The sequence below is a fragment of the Oncorhynchus tshawytscha genome, linkage group LG14 (genome assembly GCF_018296145.1).
Source record: "Oncorhynchus tshawytscha isolate Ot180627B linkage group LG14, Otsh_v2.0, whole genome shotgun sequence".
Lineage (NCBI taxonomy): Eukaryota > Metazoa > Chordata > Actinopteri > Salmoniformes > Salmonidae > Oncorhynchus > Oncorhynchus tshawytscha.
Genome location: NC_056442.1, coordinates 21000943 through 21023930, shown reverse-complemented (window position 1 = coordinate 21023930; position 22988 = coordinate 21000943). Strand labels below are relative to the sequence as shown.

The 22988-nt window shown below is 44.2% G+C and overlaps 1 protein-coding gene across 1 annotated transcript; it reads left to right on the top strand.

Moving 5' to 3' along the window:
• Positions 1 to 3308: 3308 nt before the first annotated feature.
• Positions 3309 to 16225, top strand: LOC112266750 (transmembrane protease serine 13). The gene is made up of 13 exons (XM_024444520.2): positions 3309 to 3461; positions 7440 to 7614; positions 9539 to 9652; positions 10006 to 10182; positions 10356 to 10482; positions 10853 to 10948; positions 11220 to 11263; positions 11399 to 11561; positions 11935 to 12113; positions 12955 to 13053; positions 13531 to 13673; positions 15561 to 15716; positions 15844 to 16225. Exons 1-13 carry the CDS (start codon positions 3444 to 3446, stop codon positions 15856 to 15858), a joined length of 1506 nt encoding a protein of 501 aa, XP_024300288.1. The 5' UTR covers positions 3309 to 3443; the 3' UTR covers positions 15859 to 16225.
• Positions 16226 to 22988: the final 6763 nt, after the last annotated feature.

The window sequence follows — 22988 nt, the reverse complement described above, 5'->3', positions numbered from 1 at the left end:
TGATTGTTTTTAGTCTTCCCAGTCAAATCCTGTCCTGCCCTCGGTGGAAGAGCTGAGCTCTTCTCTAACACCATCCGTCCACGATGAGCCTGTCCTGCACTGAAGCCTACAGTATGAGCACCTCAACCCCTGTCCTGCACTGAAGCCTACAGTATGAGCACCTCAACCCCTGTCCTGCACTGAAGCCTACAGTATGAGCACCTCAACCCCTGTCCTGCACTGAAGCCTACAGTATGAGCACCTCAACCCCTGTCCTGCACTGAAGCCTACAGTATGAGCACCTCAACCCCTGTCCTGCACTGAAGCCTACAGTATGAGCACCTCAACCCCTGTCCTGCACTGAAGCCTACAGTATGAGCACCTCAACCCCTGTCCTGCACTGAAGCCTACAGTATGAGCACCTCAACCCCTGTCCTGCACTGAAGCCTACAGTATGAGCACCTCAACCCCTGTCCTGCACTGAAGCACCTCAACCCCTGTCCTGCACTGAAGCCTACAGTATGAGCACCTCAACCCCTGTCCTGCACTGAAGCCTACAGACTGAAGCCTACAGTATGAGCACCTCAACCCCTGTCCTGCACTGAAGCCTACAGTATGAGCACCTCAACCCCTGTCCTGCACTGACTGAAGCACTCAACCCCTGTCCTGCACTGAAGCCTACAGTATGAGCACCTCAACCCCTGCACCCTCACCTCAACCCCTGTCCTGCACTGAAGCCTACAGTATGAGCACCTCAACCCCTGTCCTGCACTGAAGCCTACAGTATGAGCACCTCAACCCCTGTCCTGCACTGAAGCCTACAGTATGAGCACCTCAACCCCTGTCCTGCACTGAAGCCTACAGTATGAGCACCTCAACCCCTGTCCTGCACTGAAGCCTACAGTATGAGCACCTCATCCCCTGTCCTGCACTGAAGCCTACAGTATGAGCACCTCAACCCCTGTCCCCTGTCCACCTGTCCTGCACTGAAGCCTAAGTATGAGCACCTCAACCCCTGTCCTGCACTGAAGCCTACAGTATGAGCACCTCAACCCCTGTCCTGCACTGAAGCCTACAGTATGAGCACCTCAACCCCTGTCCTGCACTGAAGCCTACAGTATGAGCACCTCAACCCCTGTCCTGCACTGAAGCCTACAGTATGAGCACCTCATCCCCTGTCCTGCACCCTGTCCTCAACCCCTGTCCTGCACTGAAGCCTACAGTATGAGCACCTCAACCCCTGTCCTGCACTGACGTCAAGCCTCTGAACACCTCAACCCCTGTCCTGCACTGACGTCAAGCCTCTGAACACCTCAACTCAGGCCTCATTCAACCTCTGCTGTGAACCCTTCCCAACACGGTGTGAGTAGCCCTCTCATTCCCACTCCCCATCCTTTTGTACTACAAATGTCTCCACTGATGTACATACAGTAGCTACCTCAACTTCCTATTACCACCCCCCTGCACATCGACTCAGTCCTGGTACTCCCTGTATATAGCATGTTATTTTTAACCCTTATTGTTTTGAGTTATTCAATGTGTATTTATTCCTCGTCAAAATGTATATTATTTTATTTAATTTAGTATCTTTATCTTTAACTCTGCAGGAAAGGACCCGTGAGGAAGCATTTCACAAATCATGTGACAAATACAATTTCATTTCATTTGATGATTCTAACCTCTACTGTCTCTCACGCTCTGTCAACTCTCCACTTCCCTTTTCTAGTAATTCAACATCGGTACTTTTTCTCGATCGGTCTCTCAATTGGTTTCTCTTCTGAGAATGGACACCACTACACAAATGCAGCTCAGGAGAGACAACAGTGGTCTCACCCGTAACAATGAGCTCTCCAGCGGAGAGCAGCAGATTGAGAGATAGCAGAATGGAGGTGCCATGCACTATCACCCTCTAGTGGCGATAAGTCAGTAATGTAAGTTAATTGTCAAGCTGAGGGTCACGTTCGCAGTCTTTTGATGCGCTTTTTAAGATGCACTCTCCTGGAATGTCTATGTCTATATGTCTATGTCTTGTGAACAGACAGCATAAATGAACACATGTGCACTTTTGATGGCTATTACATTAGCCAACCGTTACCCATCCTCAAGGTCTGTGTTCATTGACTTGTATTAACATACTGTACTATTAGATCACAAATCAAATCAAATGTATTTGTATAGCCCTTCTTACATCAGCTGATGTCTCAAAGTGCTGTACAGGAACCCCAGCCTCAAACCCCCAAACAGCAAGCAATGCAGGTGTAGAAGCACGGTGGCTAGGAAAAACTCCCTAGAAAGGCCAAACACTAGGAAGAAACCTAGAGAGGAACCAGGCTATCACCTCTGTAAATGCTGATTTGAAGTCTGCTTCATATTCTGCTGAAAGGCGTCGTCATTTGTTATGGTAAACTTGACCATAGATGACGGTTGGAAGCTCTTCCCTTAGTGGAGACATTCAGAATCGTTTGTTTACTTACCGGCGTCCGTCCTTTTCTGTTTGTTTCTGTTTGGAAAGGTATAGAAGGAGGGGGTGTTGGATCCAATGAAAACAAGCAACCTTCTCGTCAGAGGATTTCAAGGTTGATCCTAAGATCATTTCACTTGGCAAGTTGTGTGTGGGCGCGCATGTATGGGTGGGCGTCTGCATGCCTGTGCTTTCTCTAGGAGAAGGAATGCAGTCTGAGCTCATTCGGTACACCTTGACCTCACTAATCAACTGTTTGATGCATAATGAGTAAGATATCGGAGGTTCATGAACTGCGTTGACGCGGCGCCATTCTATTTGTTTTCCTGAGCACGGTTAATCTCGTCGACATCCCTGTGTTACTGTACGTGACTATGAAGATGAAGTTTGTGAATGGGCAGCAAGATTTTGCTCTGTACATTTCTTTGAGTTTCATCGATGTTTCAACTCAATATTTCAATATAATGTCGACACACTTGATTGGACCCACTGCTATGTACTTGGAACAAACTCTGCATCGCACAAGATGCGACTTTGCTGACTGACAGAATTTTTCAAACTGAAGACATGAGAAACATATCAGCCACATCTATGTAATGTGTCTGTCTGAGAGGGCGCCGTTTTTTGGTCCCTGGCTCTGATTGCCCAGCTGGTGTCACCTGAGCCGGAATGGAGCAGGCCACACTGTGTGAATCAATCCTTGTCTCTCCCTGGCTACAGTGAAACCGGTCTGGTAGGTGGGAAAGTAGCGCACTGGGACACACCCATTTCTGTGAAGAGGAGATGAGAGAGGGAGGGGTTGGATGGAGGGGGGGCAGTCCCACCTGTGCGGGCTAAGTTGGAGGGGGTTCAGGGACAGACAGTGAGAAGAAAGGAGGAGGGGAGTGTCAAATGTGGCGTCAGCATGCTCTGATCACTGTTCCGGGACTGTTTGAGTGGCCCTGTGAAAAGCCTCTCCTACCAGGTCTCACCTCCACTCTCCTCACTGCTCCCCCAGCGTCCGATGGCAAAGCATGACCCTGTGAGTTCTTCCTTTATCCTCTCCTCCTTGTTCTCTGCTTGTCTGGTTCTTTGTCTGTTTCTCCTGGGCTGACTTCTATCACCTGCCTCCAAAACAACACTATTTTCTTTCTCAAACACACTGAACATACTATACTCGTACTCACACTGTCAGGCTGTTTTTTTTTTTTCCCTCTTGTATGGCTGGTGTTCTCAAAGGTTGTGCTTTTTGCCACATCATGGACAGATTGCAGGGCATGTGAACGAATGCGTTGGTATGCTACTAGGAGCTAAGCTAGAGGCACAGGGTCAAGCTGGTGTGTAGCTGGAGCCCCATATGATCTCAGGGCGGTGGCCTCCTGTCTCTGATCTCTACTGTGTTGCTTCGCATGGTGTGTTGAATGTATGTCGAATCCCCCATGTGGAAAATATTGTGTTGGACGTCGGGGTCCTTCATCTAAATGGTGTGTGGTTTTATGTCTCAAACGAGTCTATTCGCCCGGTTTGTGGAACCAGAATACGGGGGCAGAGAGCAAAATAAGACTCGAGGTTTAAATGGCCCCGATAGGCCCACTCCGCCCTGCTACTGTTGAGTTCCATCTGCAACAGAGGATTTATCTGTCTCGATTAGTGGATCAACAATCAATGTGGGCTGGTTCCGTTTGACCTATTTGTCTACTATTTTAAGCTCTAAGAGACTCTTTGGAATTGACGTTCAAAGTTACATTGTTTAACAATGTTATTGTTTATAAGTACAGTCTGCCATTTGAAATGTAACTGGGACCTAAATCCTCATCATTTTACAGTAATTACTCGAAAATGTCAAGGGGGGAACAATGTCTATTGACCTCTGTCGATTCCGTTGGGAATTCAGGCTAACCCGGCTCTTACACTAACTGAACATCCACGTACAAGTACTCTGGTTCATTTGCATTGGCGTTTTGTGCCTATGGTCATGAAACTGGAGCCGTTTACCAGAGAAAAGGTTTAGGTTATAAACCGGTATTATTACTGACTGAGCCAAGGAGTCTACTCTATGTCACCGAGACAGATAACAGTAAATCCCATCTTTGTTTATTGTTGTGCTTGGGGAGGTATCAGGTATATTGTATACATTTATGGCAATATAGGAGGAATGACGATGACATAGTTTGGGGGAACTAAGGATAGAGGTCCATGAGAGGAACCCTTTCTGTGCATACTATGGATTCAGGTCAAATGGCACCTTCCATGGACTTCCTGATCAAATACAGCAGGTGTTTGAAAATGGAGATATAGGAGCTTATAAACCAGACAGTGGGTGTTTTGGGGATTTTCAGATAGAGAAGACACAATATGGTACATGCCAGCCTCTTGGCTTCCTATGGAGCGTGGTGGGTCTGTGTGACGGTTCTTCTGATTCGGGAGGGTGTTTTTGAATTTATTTATAGTGCTTCTGGTCCATTCTCTAGGGTGAGAGAGTTAGTGGGCTTGACCGAGATGCCCTGTAACTGACTGAGTTCTTCGGGAAAAAAAACAGTCAAAATAATATTAAGGTTGACAAGTTACCATGGAAACCCCAATGTAGACACAAGTCATTTTTGGTTAGCACTCTTTATCCTCAACCAGACGAACACTTCAGTGTGATCCAGACCTATAGGATGTAATGAACTTTGTGACCCTTGAGATCATCACTATAGCCTAGCCCCTACGAAATCAAAACTCTGACTGAAAATCTTGTAATGTTGTGTAAATGTTGTGTCCCCACCAATCCTCAGCACGTCTAGATGCAGAGCAGAGCACACTACTAATCTGTTGTGGGAATCAGTGTGGAGGTCATGCATGTTGTACCATCAGGAAGCAGATTCTTTCCATGTCGGTCATCGCAAACATAAACATAGCCAATGGCAGATCAGCCAACATCAGTCCCAACATCCGAACTAGTTAGGGAAGTTAAACGCAATGTCATCCCTCCCAAGTGGCACAGCAGTCTGAGGCACTGCATCTCAGTGCTTGAGATGTCACTACAGACACCCTGGTTCGAATCCAGGCTATATCACAACCGGCCGTGATTGGGAGTCCAACAGAGCGGTGCACAATTGGCCCAGCGTCATCAGGGTTTGGCCTGTGTAGGCTGTCATTGTAAGTAATAATTTGCCCCCCCAAATAAATACACAATGTAAAGTGAGAAGCCATCAATGAAAAGAGAGACGGAACTCAAAACCAATATTGACACCCTGGCTGTCTGTCATCCAGCCCCAGGGAGGGAAAGCACACTATCAGACTGACTGACATGCACCTGTGTGGATGTGGGTTACAAATCACCTGTGTGGACGTGGGTTACAAATCACCTGTGTGGATGTGGGTTACAAATCACCTGTGTGGATGTGGGTTACAAATCACCTGTGTGGACATGGGTTACAAATCACCTGTGTGTGGATGTGGGTTACAAATCACCTGTGTGGATGTGGGTTACAAATCACCTGTGTGGATGTGGGTTACAAATCACCTGTGTGGATGTGGGTTACAAATCACCTGTGTGGATGTGGGTTACAAATCACCTGTGTGGATGTGGGTTACAAATCACCTGTGTGGATGTGGGTTACAAATCACCTGTGTGGATGTGGGTTACAAATCACCTGTGTGGATGTGGGTTTCAAATCACCTGTGTGGATGTGGGTTACAAATCACCTGTGTGGATGTGGGTTACAAATCACCTGTGTGGATGTGGGTTACAAATTACCTGTGTGGATGTGGGTTACAAATCACCTGTGTGGATGTGGGTTACAAATCACCTGTGTGGACGTGGGTTACAAATCACCTGTGTATGTGATACAAACAGGGACAGGGGACAATCACAACTTCCTTTTGGAGTTTGCTGTTCCATTGTCTCCATGGGAGCCACCCTTCTTCTCCGTGGCAACAAAATAGAGACTCCCTGGGGACGTGGGTTACAAATCACCTGGAGCAATGTGAGCTCGGCTGCGGCCCTGGCGACGATGATTAGCTCTATTGTCTGAGATGCTTGAAAGCGCTATGGGGAGCAGATGAACATAAAGCAGAAATGAGAGCATGTTAAAGAGAGGAGGAAATGAATAAGGGGCCCTTTGGGAATCTTAGCACATTGTTGCCCTGAGATATGGGTACTTCTATTGTGCTTGAGTTGGTGATTCAAGTCTTGGGATCTTACACTTGCCTCGATAAGGACGATATTATTATGGCCGACAATGAGTTACATCTAACCTGAAGATACTAGAATGCCTTTTTCACCAATTATCAACCATCTGTAAGCCCTTTTCGCAATCAACGTGTGTGCTCTAGGCAGCACCCCATACACTATTGTTTATGGAAGAATCAGGAGGTTCCTGCATGGGAGTTTTTACAGGGGATTTTCATCTCAATATCAAATCATTTCTGGGGAACATTTTAGTGTCTGAATGTAATCGTTTTTCCTTAAAATTGTCGAAAAATGAGCGAAAAAAGATTTATCCCAAAATATTTTTGCTAGGACTCTCTGGGAGTGGTCTGAGTGGGGAGGGGAAAAGCTGTTATTGCCAGAAAGGTTTGGAAAACTATTTCTTGTTGGTCTATTAACGAATTTACCACATGGTGATGTCACCAGGCAGGCCAAAACACCATCCCACCAAAAACAATGACATTTCAGACGGTCTTTTCCAACAGCTCTTACATTAAAAGGGCATTATCATCTTTTTCACAATGTCAAAGTATTCTTTTATAAAACACAGGAAAATCAAGTTTTTGACTGCACTGGGACTTTAAAACCTATACCGCCTTGTGATGTCACTTTGAAGGTCCTGTGTAGATTGTATTATCAACCAGCAACCATCAGGAAATAAAACATCACTTTTTTTCACACATTTATAGTGTTCATTTCATCCTTTTTTTGTACAATATGATACAAAACACTGGGCCTTTAAGTTGGGTGTTGGGTGTTTGATCCGAATATTCTTGAATGACTGACTTCTTAACATTCTGTTTTTCTCTGTGTTCTCCCCTCCAGAACGAGCTCCCTCCTCCATACTACTCTGTTGAGGTGCACACCCTCCCGCCGCTCCAGTCCTATGAAGAGCTAGTCTATGGAGCGGGTCCAAGGCACACTCCTCCCAACCAGCTATACTACATCCCCCAGCATCCCCCACCAGTGGCTGCACAGCATGTCTGCCAGCCCGGTATATGTGAGTAGTACTCTCTATATACTGCAGTTCTGTCCCAGTCCAGTTTTCTCCAGTCCTTGTTTGCTTTCAGGGGACTACAAACCATCAGTGAAAGTCGTGTAAAATAACACAAGTTGAAACAGAAGTGTTTTATATAAACATCCTTGTGAAGTGTGATTTTAACTCCCTCATTATGTCTCGGCATTATACAGTGTAAAGAACATGTTTCAATTTATTTGACCTTTATTTAACTAGGCAAGTTACAAACAAATTCTTATTTTCAGTGACGGCCTAGAAACAGTGGGTTAACTGCCTGTTCAGGGGCAGAACGACAGATTTTTACCTTGACAGATCGGGGAGTCGATCTCGGAACCTTTACGGTTACTAGTCCAACCCTCGAACCACTAGAGGCTACCCTGCCGCCCCAGGGTAGTAACATTAGGAACACCTGCTCTTTCCGTGACACAGATTGACCAGGCGAATCCAGGTGAAAGCTATGATCCCTTATTGACCTCAAATATCAGGTGGGAGTTCTGCTGGAATACGTTCCACCTCCTCACATTCTGTTCTCCTCTTCACTTTCCTATTCCACCTGAGATCTGTTCATCAGACCTAGGACAGATGTAGATGATAGTCGACATGTAAAATAGGAGACTGATTTGATCATTACGGATCCAACACCAATTTTTTCTTTTGTTGTTGTTGCCTGGAATGACATACCAAGATCAAACTGCCTGTAGCTCAAGACCTGAAGCAAGGATATACATTTGCTTGATACCAATCGAAAGGAAACACTTTGAGGTTTGTGGAAATTAGAAATTAATGTAGGAGAATATTTCACATTAGATCTTGTGAAATATATCTGGTAAAAGATGATACCGTCATCTTTGAAATGCAAGAGAAAGACCATAATGCATTATTCCAGCCCAGGTGCAATTTATATTTTGGCAACTAAATCAAATCAAATCAAATGTATTTATATAGCCCTTCGTACATCAGCTGATATCTCAAAGTGCTGCACAGAAACCCAGCCTAAAACCCCAAACAGCAAGTAATGCAGGTGTACAAGCACGGTGGCAACAGTATATGTGCAACGTTTTAGTTCCAATGAACGCATATCTGTTCAAAATGTTGTACCAAGACGGCCCAAATGTGCCTAATAGGTTTATTAATACATTTTCAAGTTCATAATTGTGCACTCTCCTCAAACAATTAGCATGGCAAGCTTTCTGCCCATATCAGCTATGTCTATGTCCTGGGATTTCGTTTGTTGCTTACAATCTCATGCTAATCACATTAGCCTACGTTAGCTCAGCGGGGGGGGACACCGAACCCGTAGAGGTTTTAAGCCATTGCGTGTGGTACACTGAGTGTACAAGACATTATGAACACATGCTCTTTCAATAACATAGATTGACCAGGTGAAAGCTATGATCCCTTATTGATGTCACTTCTTAAATCCACTTCAGTCAGTGTAGATGAAGGTGGGGAAACAGGTTAAATAAGGATTTTTAAGCCTTAAGACAACTGAGACATGGATTGTGTGTGTTCCATTCGGAGGGTGAATTGGCAAGACAAATGATTGAAGTGCCCTTGAACAGGGTCTGGTTTAAATGTGTAAAGAACTGCAATGCTGCTAGGGATTTCACGCTCTACAGTTTCCCGTGTGTTTCAAGAATGGTCCACCACCCAAAGGACATCCAGCCAACTTGACACAACTACAGGAAGCATTGGAGTCAACATGGGCCAGCATCCCTGTGGAACACTTTCGACACCTTGTAGAGGTCATGCCCCAACGCATTGAGGCTGTTCTGAAGGCAAAAGGGGCTGCAACTCAATATTAGGAAGGTGTTCCTAATGTTTTGTACACTCAGTGTGTGGTCTCTATATGGTCTCCTGAGTAAGATATATCTATTTGACGTGTTTGCTGTGTGTGTGGTTCCAGCTCTTTCTAACAAGAAGAAGAAAGGCAAATGCTGCCACCATAGTGCCAAGTGCTTTGGTGGGTCAGGAGGCATCGTTCTGCTGCTCCTCCTGGGCCTTGCCATCTGGCTCGGAGGTAAGGCCAGGGTTGTCTTTATATTTATTCATATGTTGTTACTCATGTACATGTATGCCTGTTTATTCATTTATTCATAAGCTACTCTCTGATTCGGCAGGGGTTAAATGACACATTTTGGTTGAATGAATTCAGTTGTGCAACAGACTAGGTTTCCCCTTTCCCCTTCCCCTACTGTATTTGTACAGGCATTGACAGTCTTCCTCTTCTATCTCTTCCTCCATCTCTCCTCTTCCCCCCACCCTTACCTATTCTCTGTGCCCCCCAACCCTTCCATCGTCTCTCTGCTCTTGGTCTATTTCATTTCATGTCTTTCTCTCTCTCTCTCTCTCTCTCTCTCTCTCTCTGGGTAGTGCGTTACGGTACCAGATTGGCAACTGCGGCTGTCACCCTCAACCACCATGACAGTGAGGATGAGGGGCACTATGAGAAGCAGTTGAGCGTGCCCGTTCATGACACCTGCTCCAACTCCACCGTCCAATGTGACGGTCTGCGAGACTGCCGACTGGGCACCGACGAGTCCAACTGTGGTAAGCACACACACACATAACAGACAGACATAAAGACAAACATGCGTGCAGGTAGATGCGCAGAAAAGAAAGCCAGGCGGGCAGGTGGACGTACACTCGACGTCTGACGAGCGGACAAACATAACCCTTTCTTGTATCTTAGTATTCCATCCCTCCTCTCCTTCTCTCTCCAGTGAGGTTTGGGGCGGACGGTGCTCTACAGGTCAGAACGTCTCAGGACGACCGTTTCCTCCCAGTGTGTTACCAGGGATGGGACCAGAGCTACGCCAACCGAACCTGTGCCCAACTGGGCTTCAGAAAGTAAGATCACCTTGTTTCACAGCAGACATCTTCTGAGCTACCTCACAGAGTAATCACTTTCTCTCACAGCAGCCATGGTATACGCTGCATTTAGAGAGTAACCACTTTCACTCACGACAGCCATTTGTGTACGCTACCTCTCACGTGAACCACTTTCTCGCACCGTCATTTGCTCAGTGGCGTCTCATTTCGCTGCTGCCATTTTCAGTATTTACTCTCAGATTGAATCTCTGCGCTCCTCTCTCTCTCCGGGGTTGGTGTGCCTGTGGCAAATTGGGTTTCTGGGAATGCTTCATGGGAGGGGAATTGATTCTAGTATCGCTGTGGCAGACAGATTCTAAATGTGTTTGTGTGTGTGTCGACCATGCAGGTCCTTTGCAACCAAGGCCGTGAAATCCCAGCAGTCCATTGGTCTAACCCTGAACAACAGATCGTCTTTACCCATCCAGGGCCAGGTCAGCGTCGGGTAAGAGAGCTCAACTCCTCTACAAATCTTACCACTTTTGTATTTACTCATTTGAGTCCCAGTAATATTGAGGGAATGGTGGTGTTAAGTCATTCCCTGTCATTACCTGTCATGACTGGTTGGGACGTAATGCTATGTCATTATCATACACCGCATTATAAGCCTCGCGAAGGAGGTTTCAAATCAACTGTAACCATGCTGCCTGTTTTCCAATGTGGTTTAATGTTAGATCCTGAGTTGCTGACATGATTCATCTTGTGTTGCTGTGTAGCTCTTCCTGCCCTGACCAGAATACGGTCTCTCTGAAGTGTATTGGTAAGGAGCGCTCATCGGTTCATATTTCACATATTGCACTCAGGCAGGCCTATATCAACCTTCTGTTTGAAATATGACTTCTAGTTCAATTAGATTAGAAACAAACTGTTTGACCACTTCTCCCCATTTTCCCAGATTGTGGACGTCAGCGGTTGACCTCCCGGATCATAGGGGGCACTGTTGCCAAGCTGGGCCAATGGCCCTGGCAACTGTCTCTACACTTTGGTAGATCACATATCTGTGGAGGGGTCCTGGTGTCCCCTGACTTTGTGGTGACAGCTGCCCACTGCTTCCCCAGGTCAGTGACTAGAGGACAACAATGCTCAGTTCCAAATGGATCCCTTGGTTCTAATTCTAGACACGCTATGTAGTTCCTTGGTAATTGCTCCACCTTACCCTCTCTGCTGCGTTCATGACAAGTTAGAGTGAAATCCGACTCGTTTTGAACTCATTGAGAATGCCAATTGACTAACAACTAATAGTGGATCTGTGCAGCAACTTGCTCAGTGTGACTCATCACCTCAACAACCCTCACCTTGACAACCAATCTCCATAACCCAATTAAACACTGTATTACCATAATAATGATACCATATATGTCACACGCTACAGCCTTGGTTTGAGACGTGAATGAACATCTATTTTTTTTTTGTTCCCCTCACCAATTGAAGGTTGTTCCCCCAGTTTCTTGACGCCAGTAAGTGGCTTGTGTACGGAGGAGTGGTGTCTCAAGACCAGCTTCCTTCTCCCTACCTCGTAGAGAAGATCATCGTGAATGAGAACTACAACAACGTAACCAATGACCAGGACATCACCATTCTGAAGCTGGCCTCCCCAGTGGTCTTCACTGGTGAGTCCAGGTCTATTCTTTGTATATCAGAGAAACGCTAGGGAAACACTAGCATCAATGTTGGGACAGCACTATAAAAACATTTGCCCTTTGCCTCTAAATGTCTGTGATGAATCCACTGTCAGAATGGTAAAAAACCATTTGCAGGGGTGTAAAGTACTTAAGTACAAATACTTTAAAGTACTACTTAAGTCGTTTTTTGAGGTATCTGTACTTTAATATTTATATTTTTGCCAACTTTTACTTTTACTACATTCCTAAAGAAAATAATGTACTTTTTACTCTATACATTTTCCCTGACACCCAAAAGTACTCCTACATTTTGACAGGAAAATGGTCCAATTCACACACTTATCAAGAGAACATCCCTGGTCATCCCTACTGCCTCTGGTCTTGATGGACTCACTAAACACAAATACTTTGTTTGTAAATGTGTTGGAGTGTGCCCCTGACTAACCATAAAAAATCAATTTAAATGGTGCCATCTGGTTTGCTTAATACAAGGAATTTGAAATGGTTTATACTTTTACTTTTGACAATTAAGTACATTTTAGCAATTCCATTTACTTTTGATACTTAAGTATATTTGAAAACCCAATACTTTTAGACTTTTACTCAAGTAGTATTTTACTGGGTGACTTTCAGTTTTACTTGAGTCATTTTCTATTAAGGTATCTTTACTTTTACTCAAGTATGACAATTGAGTACTTTTCCCCACGACCACTCATTTGTGTGTATGTGTGTGTACACGTGTGTCATTTTTGTCACTGTGTGTTCTCGTGTCTGAAGCCTGTATGTCGCTCTGTTTGTCTAACTTCCTGCGTGTATGTTTGTTATTCAGATGCAGTTCAGCCTGCCTGTTTGCCAGCCTTTGACCAGACATTCCCCCGTGGAACCAAATGCTGGATCTCGGGCTTCGGAACAATAGATGAGGGATCAGGTAGGAAGAGAGAGACAAGGGAGTGGAGAGAGGTAGAGATGGACTACACTAAAGGAAAGTGCATACAGAATGCTTATCTAGAGTGAGACAACAGGGACAGACTGGGAACAGAATTCGACCCCGGCCATTTCTAACACACTTCTATCCTCGAGGCCCCCACACCAGCCCTTTTAAAAATTATTATCAGCCAAATAATGATAATTTTGCACAAGAAACAACAAGAATTTAGACAGGCCCACTAGGCTAAAAATGAACCAGCCCGTCTGGTATTTTCCAGAATTGCTCTATGGCCTGTCCGACGTGGAGAAAGGAGGCTACACATGCATCATTCATCCTATCTCAATGTCTTCTCATTGCAGGACTCTATGCTATATCCAGTAGAGCAACGGTTTGCCTAGAGCAACTAGCTATTGTGTCCCTAGCTGAAGTGTGTGTGTGTTTGGAGAATGACTGTGTACTGTATGTGTCCCTTCACAGCGAAACTCTCCAAAGCCCTGATGCAGGTGACCGTTGACATCATCGAAGTGCGTGTGTGTAACAGCTCCAAGGTATACTCTGGCAGTGTGTCCAACAACATGCTGTGTGCCGGTGATCTCAATGGGGTCAGGGACTCCTGTCAGGTACATGTCCACCTGCTGTAGTTCAGTTCACCCTCTATTTACAGGCCTGGGGACTCATTTATTAACCTCGCGTACGTACAAAATATACCCCAAAACATGAGTGTGGCAGTTTTGCCGCAAAAGTTGGCATTTATAGAAAGAAGAACATGAGAACATGCTTACCTCCATGTAAACTTCAGACCATGCTTACCTCCATGTAAACTTCAGACCATGCTTACCTCCATGTAAACTTCAGACCATGCTTACCTCCATGTAAACTTCAGACCATGCTTACCTCCATGTAAACTTCAGACCATGCTTACCTCCATGTAAACTTCAGACCATGCTTACCTCCATGTAAACTTCAGACCATGCTTACCTCCATGTAAACTTCAGACCATGCTTACCTCCATGTAAACTTCAGACCATGCTTACCTCCATGTAAACTTCAGACCATGCTTTACACACATTTTATAGTGGCTGGGGTGTTGTTTTGCAAGCATGTACAGTATTTTGTACAAACGTGGGATACGATGACACGCAAAAAAAAAAAAAACATTATAAGATGCAGTTAGTGAGAAGAGCGAAAGTCTACCGAATGTGTTTCGTTTTTGGAATCTAAAATAATTAGACACATAAATCTATTTCCTATTTATTTTATTTTTAATAACCATTGCAGAAAAAAAATCCTCACCTTCTCTGGCTGTGGCGCATTCCCGAAGTAATAAAAAAAATACCACGCGCCTCTCATTTAATTGGGCCTAGTAAATAGACAGGCTATGTACTTCAAGTTTTGCTGTAGTCTATACGATCGCATAGGTGGCGCGGTTTATAACATAACAGTTGAATTTAACAGGCGAACAGACAGTTGATATTTTACATTGAATTATGAATGGAACTACTGTAAGTAACCTACTGTAATTTCTATTTATTTATGTTTTGAGTAGCCTAGACAATGTTTTAGAATTCGGAAGCAGTCCAGCATATTTAGGTTGGTGGGAACTGTCAAAGCAAAACTGTTGACTTTAAAACCTTCTGCTGACAGGTCCTCAACAATTAGCCATTGTTTTTTTCTTCTTCAGAAACTGTCACAGTCCTTTGGCAAATACAGCATAGGTTATTGCAAAATATTTTCATATTCTGTCAACACCTCCAAAAACATTTGATCAAATTTGCAATTGCTCTTTTTTTCCAGGTTATACAGCAAATGAAAGGCGCTATTGTCACCATAAAAGGATGAATGGAGGGTTTTTGTTCACACGCAGTTTTACGACAGGTCGGATTTATAACGGAAAACAAGTGTATGTACGTACGGCGCGCACCAAGTTTATAAATCTCAATTCACGTAACGGTTTAGGAAGATGTGGCACCCGTGGTAGTACAATGTGCCACTGGCAGCATGGGTTCAATTTTGGCCCACTACTCGTCCAACGCTCTTTCTCCTACCTTTCACCGCTATTAAATTTTAAAAATATATATGTCTCTCTATACCATTAACATACAAAATACTTTGAAAATATATATATACTGTACTTGATTTTTTTACAGCCATAGATGCAGAGTTTGGCAAACTGTCCTCCCTATGGACACCAGATGTTCTACGATGTGTTTGACTCAACATTCTGTATTCTTCCCAGAGTCTAACTAACTCACTGTCTTAGAACATTTAGTGCCAACATTATTCATGATATTTCTGAACTTCGATAGTCCAGCGCTGTCCTCTCCTGCACAAACGCTTGTCGTCATCTTGGCTGCCTTGGGGCTGATGAAAATTGCCTCTCCCACGACTCAAATTCCCTTCTACCTCATCTGCTATCCACCACTTTAAAACATACAGTGATATTGTATCAGGTGCTTTCCACACCTCGGCCCCTGTTCACTCATCCCTCCTCTCCATTCCTCTCAAAGGGAGACAGTGGTGGTCCTCTGGTGTGCCAGACCAGTGACAACCTTTGGCAGCTGGTGGGCGTGACCAGCTGGGGCAGTGGCTGTGGGCAGAGTAACAGGCCGGGAGTCTACACCAAGGTGTCCAGCCTACTGCCATGGATCTACAGCAAGATGCAGGTGAGATGAAGAGAAACTACCTTGATTGCCTGTGTTCTATCAAACCGCACCATGCAATACACACCTAATACCCAGCTCACCCTCCCTTGACTTACATGTATGTGAATTCTCATTGTTCCCTCTGCAGCTGGAGAATCCGTGATGTCACTTCATTTCCATTGACCTCACCACATGCTCTCTAAAGACCGCTCACAGCCTGCTTTCTCGTTCTTCCCGGAACATCACACCATGAAGTCCTATACCAGGCAGACAGGCAGACAGACAGACGGGCAGACGGGCAGACGGACGGACGGACAGACAGACAGACGAAAAGAGGAAAGGGTGGCCAATAGCTAGGGGAGTACCAGGAAAGGCCTATTGCACATTAACACAACACCATTTGTTCTTGTGTTCTTCTTGTTCCTTTACCATACCTTCTAAAATCACAAAATGCATTACTGTATTTATGCCCGACGCCTGCTACACTGTGTATAATATGTGAATCTACACCAATACATTCTGTTCCCTGATTCCAGTTTTGTGTTTGAATGATTTTAATTCCCACCGCGGTTCTACGATGGCTGGCTTCTCTTTTCTAAGTCTATGCAACCCTCATATCCACTCACGCCTCCCAAATCTCCAATGTTAAAAAAAAAAAAGAATATTTTTGAGGGGAGACTGCAATGTGATTTATGATTCATCTCCAGAAATTGTTTCGTGTGAATTACGCGAAACTCATTGGAAAGAAAGCAGTTGAACTAATGTAATAATCTGTCCCTACTCACAACTGCGCAGGAGTCCTTTCAGGTCTCTTTCTTATTGTTGACTAATGTGGATATCACCTCTTAGTGCCATAGTCAAATATAGTTTTACCCTACCGTCCCTGAACGCATGAAAAAAGAAAACTAATGACCCTCCCCTATAAACAAAATAATAATGAAAGGGTAAAGTGGATAGCAGAGAACATGCCTACCACATATCCTCACTAATAGGACAGCGCAGAGCCTTAGATATGCGGTTTTATCAATTGTTCTTAGTGGATTCGCAGACCACCCCGGACAAGGGTATCCATTATAATAAACGCATTACGTGCAAATCATTTTACATGACTGGAGACAAGCAGATACTTTTTAAAATACCACAGCAGAGCATGACAACGAATGAGTACATGCTGTAGCACAGGAGACGTTTTGATGTCTATACAGGATATTGTTTTAAAAAAAGAGGATAGTCTAAGTTTAGAACGGTGCTGAAAAAAAAAAAAAAAAAAATGTAGCGCAACAGAACCAGTTACAACTGACGTATCTGATCAACAATGAATTCAAGGAAAAAAATATCATCAGGTATGGCCTACAAGCACTTCGAACTGTTTTTCATGTGGGAAGCTATCATTTTCAAACGTATTCTATTTTATTCCATGATATTGTTGTCACAAAATAGATTTGTGTTGACTGTGGCATGGGAATATATGAGCATCTGCTAGGCTAAATGAATGAACTAGACACGCATAGCTCACGGCATGATCCTCAAACCAAAGACGAGCTAAACTTGTGTTTCTAAAAGTGAATTCAAAGGTACTTTAGAATGAGTGTAAAGCCTAATAAGGCATTTTTCGTTTCATTATTATTATTTAATTCTAAGTATGTTTTTTTATTTTTTTATCTTAAGTTAACAAGGGGTAAGCTTATGTTTTTAGCCATATTCTTTAACAAAAACCATAATACCCTCACATACCTCCTCAATTCGAGCCCAGGTTATTATAACTCAACACACCAAGCTCTTCACTGACACTGAGATATTTAAGGAGTGAGTGGTGACTGAAGGAGTTGGCCGACAAAAAAAACCTACATCTTTGGAGAGTAGACTATAATTTTGTCTGTCTTGAATAGGAAGAAATAGGCTCCAACACAAAGCCCTCTTGTTATTAGCCTAAAGTCCAAATTAAAATGAAGACTTTTTTAATGAATTAGGCCTTCTCGAATTAGTCTACTTTCAGCACCCATGCGCTGTCGATTTCCGTTGCTGCCGCTTCATAGTAATGTAAGTTATGTAAATTGCTCAAATATGGCTTATTGTGAGGTCAATAACTCTGATAAATGGCTTCATTATTGGTAACGTAACATATTATTTTTACTATAATCAATTATAGCAGGAAACTTACCGCCGGTCCTCCTTCTCTTTTTTACGCTCTCCCTCTCAAACAGAACAGGACATCAGTAGGCCTAGTCTGCGTGGCCAGATATTGCTTTTTTCTTTTTTACAAATCAAAACATTTCTCTGGAAAAAAGCCTTTGACTCACCTTCTGAAGTGCCAACATACACAGCACAGTCATTGGTTAGGCAACACAAAAGGGTTTACATCCAGCCAAGTCACCCGTGATTACAAGTCAGTATTCGACATCCATCCATGTCTGAGGATGTCGGGAGATGACATGGAAACCTGACACTAGAGGCAACAGTGAGTGCTGTTACCTTCAAGTATGTGAGCATCTGGCTCTGGTGCCAACTGTTGCATGTTCAAATCCAGTGATAGAAAGTTGTTTTTGAGACCGTAACCATTCCTAGTTAATGCCTAACCATAAGATTCGGGAGTTGATGCCGAAGCTTAACCCTAACATTAAAATGGTGCGTTAATGCCTAACCATAAGATTCGGGAGTTGATGCCGAAGCTTAACCCTAACATTAAAATTGTGAGTTAATGCCTAACCTTAAGATTCGGGAGTTGATGCCGAAGCTTAACCCTAACATTAAAATGGTGAGTTAATGCCTAACCTTAAGATTCGGGAGTTGATGCCGAAGCTTAACCCTAACATTAAAATTGTGAGTTAATGCCTAACCATAAGATTCGGGAGTTGATGCCGAAGCTTAACCCTAACATTAAAATGGTGCGTTAATGCCTAACCTTAAGATTCGGGAGTTGATGCCGAAGCTTAACCCTAACATTAAAATTGTGAGTTAATGCCTAACCTTAAGATTCGGGAGTTGATGCCGAAGCTTAACCCTAACATTAAAATGGTGAGTTAATGCCTAAATGTAACCTCAATCACTTTCAAATTTCACGTTTTAAACAACTTCAAAATGTGAAGTTTGAGAAACATGGATGAACATTAATTCTGACGTGAAACTGTGAGAGCTAGTTGTTACATCAGCAAAATCAGGGCAGCCTGGCGCCTCACATCGCGTTCCTAGGAAACTATGCAGTATTTTGTTTTTTTATGTGTTATTTCTTACATTGTTACCCCAGGAAATCTTAGGTTTTATTACATACAGTCGGGAGGAACTATTGGATATAAGAGCAACATCAACTCACCAACATTACGACCAGGAATTACGACTTTCCGGAAGCGGATCCTCTGTTTGGTCCACCACCCAGGACAATGGATAAGACCCCAGCCAGCGACCCAAAACAATGGAGCCGCAGAAGGGGCAGACGGAGCGGTCTTCTGGTCAGGCTCCGTAGACGGTCACATCGCGCATCGCTCCCGAGCATACTACACGCCAATGTCCAGTCTCTTGACAACAAGGTAGACGAAATCCGAGCAAGGGTTGCCTTCCAGAGAGACATCAGAGATTGTAATGTTATTTGTTTCACGGAAACATGGCTCACTTGGGATACGTCATCAGAGTCGGTACAGCCACCTGGTTTCTTCACGCATCGCGCCAACAGAAACAAACATCTCTCTGGTAAGAAGAAGGGCAGGGGTGTATGTCTTATGATTAACGAGACGTGGTGTGATCATAACAACAAACAGGAACTCAAGTCCTCTTGTTCACCTGACCATGAATTCCCTACAATCAAATGCCGACCACATTATCTACCAAGAGAATTCTCTTCGATCATAATCACAGTCGTGTATATTCCCCCCAATCAGACACATCGACGGCCATGAAAGAACTTCATTTGACTCTATGTAAACTGGAAACCACATATGCTGAGGCTGTATTTATTGTAGCTGGGGATTTTAACAAGGCTAATCTGAAAACAAGGCTCCCTAAATTTTATCAGCATATCGAATGTGCGACCCGGGCTGGCAAACCCTGGACCATTGTTATTCTAACAAAGCCCTTCCCCGCCCTCCTTTTGGAAAATCTGACCACGACTCCATTTTCTTGCTCCCAGTTTATAGACAGAAACTAAAACAGGAAGTGCCCGTGCTCACATCTGTTCAACGCTGGTCCGATCAATCAGATTCCACGCTTCAAGATTGCTTCGATCACGTGGACTGGGATATGTTCCGCATAGCGTCAATAACATTGATGAATAACGCTGATTCGGTGAGCGAGTTTATTAGCAAGTGCATCGGTGATGTTGTACCCACAGCGTCTATTAAAACCTTCCCCAACCAGAAACCGTGGATTGACGGCAGCATTCGTGCAAAATTGAAAGCGCGAACCACTGCTTTTAATCAGGGCAAGGTGACCGGAAACATGACGGAATACAAACAGTGTAGCTATTCCCTACGCAAGGAAATCAAATAAGCTAAGCATCAGTATAGAGACAAAGTAGAGTCGCAATTCAACGGCTCAGACACGAGGTATGTTCCAGTGTTAATCTGCAAAATTGTAATTATTCGCCTACCTCCTCATGCCTTTTGCACACATTGTATATAGACTCCCCCCTTTGTTTTCTACTGTGTTATTGACTTGTTAATTGTTTATTCCATGTGTAACTCTGTGTTGTCTGCTCACACTGCTATGCTTTATCTTGGCCAGGTCGCAGTTGCAAATGAGAACTTGTTCTCAACTAGCCTACCTGGTTAAATAAAGGTGAAATAAAAAAATAAATAAAAAGGGTCTACAGTCAATCACAGACTACAAAAGGAAAACCAGCCACGTCGCGGACCACGATGTCTTGCACCCAGACAAACTAAACAACTTCTTTGCTCGCTTTGAGGACAATACAGTGCCACTGACATGGCCCGCTACCAAAACCTGCGGGCTCTCCTTCACTGCAGCTAATGTGAGTAAAACATTTAAAAGTGTTAACCCTCGCAAGGCTGCCGGCCCAGACGGCATCCCCAGCCGCGTCCTCAGAGCATGCGCAGACCAGCTGGCTGGTGTGTTTACGGACATATTCAATCAATCCTTATCTCAGTCTGCTGTTTCCACATGCTTCAAGAGGGCCATCATTGTTCCTGTTCCCAAGAAAGCTAAGGTAACTTAGCTAAATGACTATCGCCCTTCAGCACTCACTTCCGTCATCATGAAATGCTTTAAGAGACTAGTCAAGGACCATATCACCTCCACCCTACCTGACACCCTAGACCCACTCCAATTTGCTTACCGTTCCAATAGTTCCACAGACGACGCAATCACACTGCACACTGCCCTAACACATCTGGACAAGAGGAATACCTATGTAAGAATGCTGTTCATTGACTACAGCTCAGCATTTAACACCATAGTACCCTCCAAACTCGTCATTAAGTTTGAGACCCTGGGTCTCGACCCCGCCCTGTGCAACTGGGTCCTGAACTTCGTGACGGGCCGCCCCCAGGTGGTGAGGGTAGGAAACAACATCTGCACCCCGCTGATCCTCAACACTTGGGCCACAGAAGGGTGCATTCTCAGCCCTCTCCTGTACTCCCTGTTCACCCATGACTGCGTGGCCATGCACACCTCCAACTCAATCATCAAGTTTGCAGACGACACTACAGTGGTAGGTTTGATTCCCAACAACGACGAGACGTGGTGAGGGCCCTCGGAGTGTGGTGTCAGGAAAATACCCTCACACTCAATGTCAACAAAACAAAGGAGATGATCGTGGACTTCAGGAAACAGGAGAGGGTGCAGCCCCCTATCCACATCGACGGGACAGTAGTGGAGAAGGTGGACAGTTTTAAGTTCCTTGGCATACACATCACGGACAAACTGAAATGGTCCACCCGCACAGACTGCGTGGTGAAGAAGGCGCAGCAGCGCCTCTTCAACCTCAGGAGGCTGAAGAAATTCGGCTTGTCACCAAAAACACTCACAGACTTTTACAGATGCACAATCGAGAGCATCCTGTTGGGCTGTATCACCGCCTGGTACGACAACTGCTCCGCCCACAACCGTAAGGCTCTCCAGAGGGTAGTGAGGTCTGCACAACGCATCACCGGGGGCAAACTACCTGCCCTCCAGGACACCTACACCACCCAATGTCACAGGAAGGCCAAAAAGATCATCAAGGACAACAACCACCCGAGCCACTGCCTGTTCACCCTGCTATTATCCAGAAGGCGAGGTCAGTAGAGGTGCATCAAAGCGGGGACCGAGAGACTGAAAAACAGCTTCTATCTCAAGGCCATCAGACTGTTAAACAGCCACCACTAACATTGAGTGGCTGCTGCCAACATACTGACTCATCTCTAGCCACTTTAATAATGAACAAGTGATGTAATAAATGTATCACTAGTCACTTTAAACAATGCCACTAATGTTTACATACTCTACATTACTCATCTCATATGTATATACTGTACCATGTACCATCTACTGCATCTTGCCTATGCCGTTCGGCCATCGCTCATTCATTAATCTTTATGTGCATATTCTGATTAATTGCTTTACACTTGTGTGTATAAGGTAGTTGTTGTGAAATTGATAGATTACTTGTTAGATATTACTGCATGGTCAGAACTAGAAGCACAAGCATTTTGCTACACTCGCATTAACATTGGCTAACCATGTGTATGTGACAAATCAAATTTGATTTGGGAAGGCCTATCCAATACAGTGTGTAATGCAGTGTAGCCTAGTGTTTATATACACTATTCCAAGAGCGCAAAAACTCAGGAAGTACATTTTCATTGCTCTTCGTATAGCCCATAGTATAGGCTATGGGTCATTTCATTGAGACCACACTAGGCGCACTTGATATTCCACGCCCAGCAGAGAAACAGGGACGAGGGTCATCATCAGGCACTCATCGAGATACTATAATAAGCAACTAATTCTCAAATCCTGAGCAATACAACATTTGATAAATTACATGACCCTCCCCTGGACTAAATTTAAAAAAAGACTAAACCCTCCCCCAGACATTGTGACTGCTCCCTAATGTAAATCTCTCTTTCTTTCTTTCTTTCTTTCTTTCTTTCTTTCTTTCTTTCTTTCTTTCTTTCTTTCTTTCTTTCTTTCTTTCTTTCTTTCTTTCTTTCTTTCTTTCTTTCTTTCTTCTCAAGCATGAGCAATATGACATTTCATTGATTTCAAATCACATAACCCTCCCCTGGACTAAATTAAAAAAAAAAGACTAAACCCTCCCCCTGACTGAAAAAGAAAAATCATGACCCTCCCCCATTTTTCCTC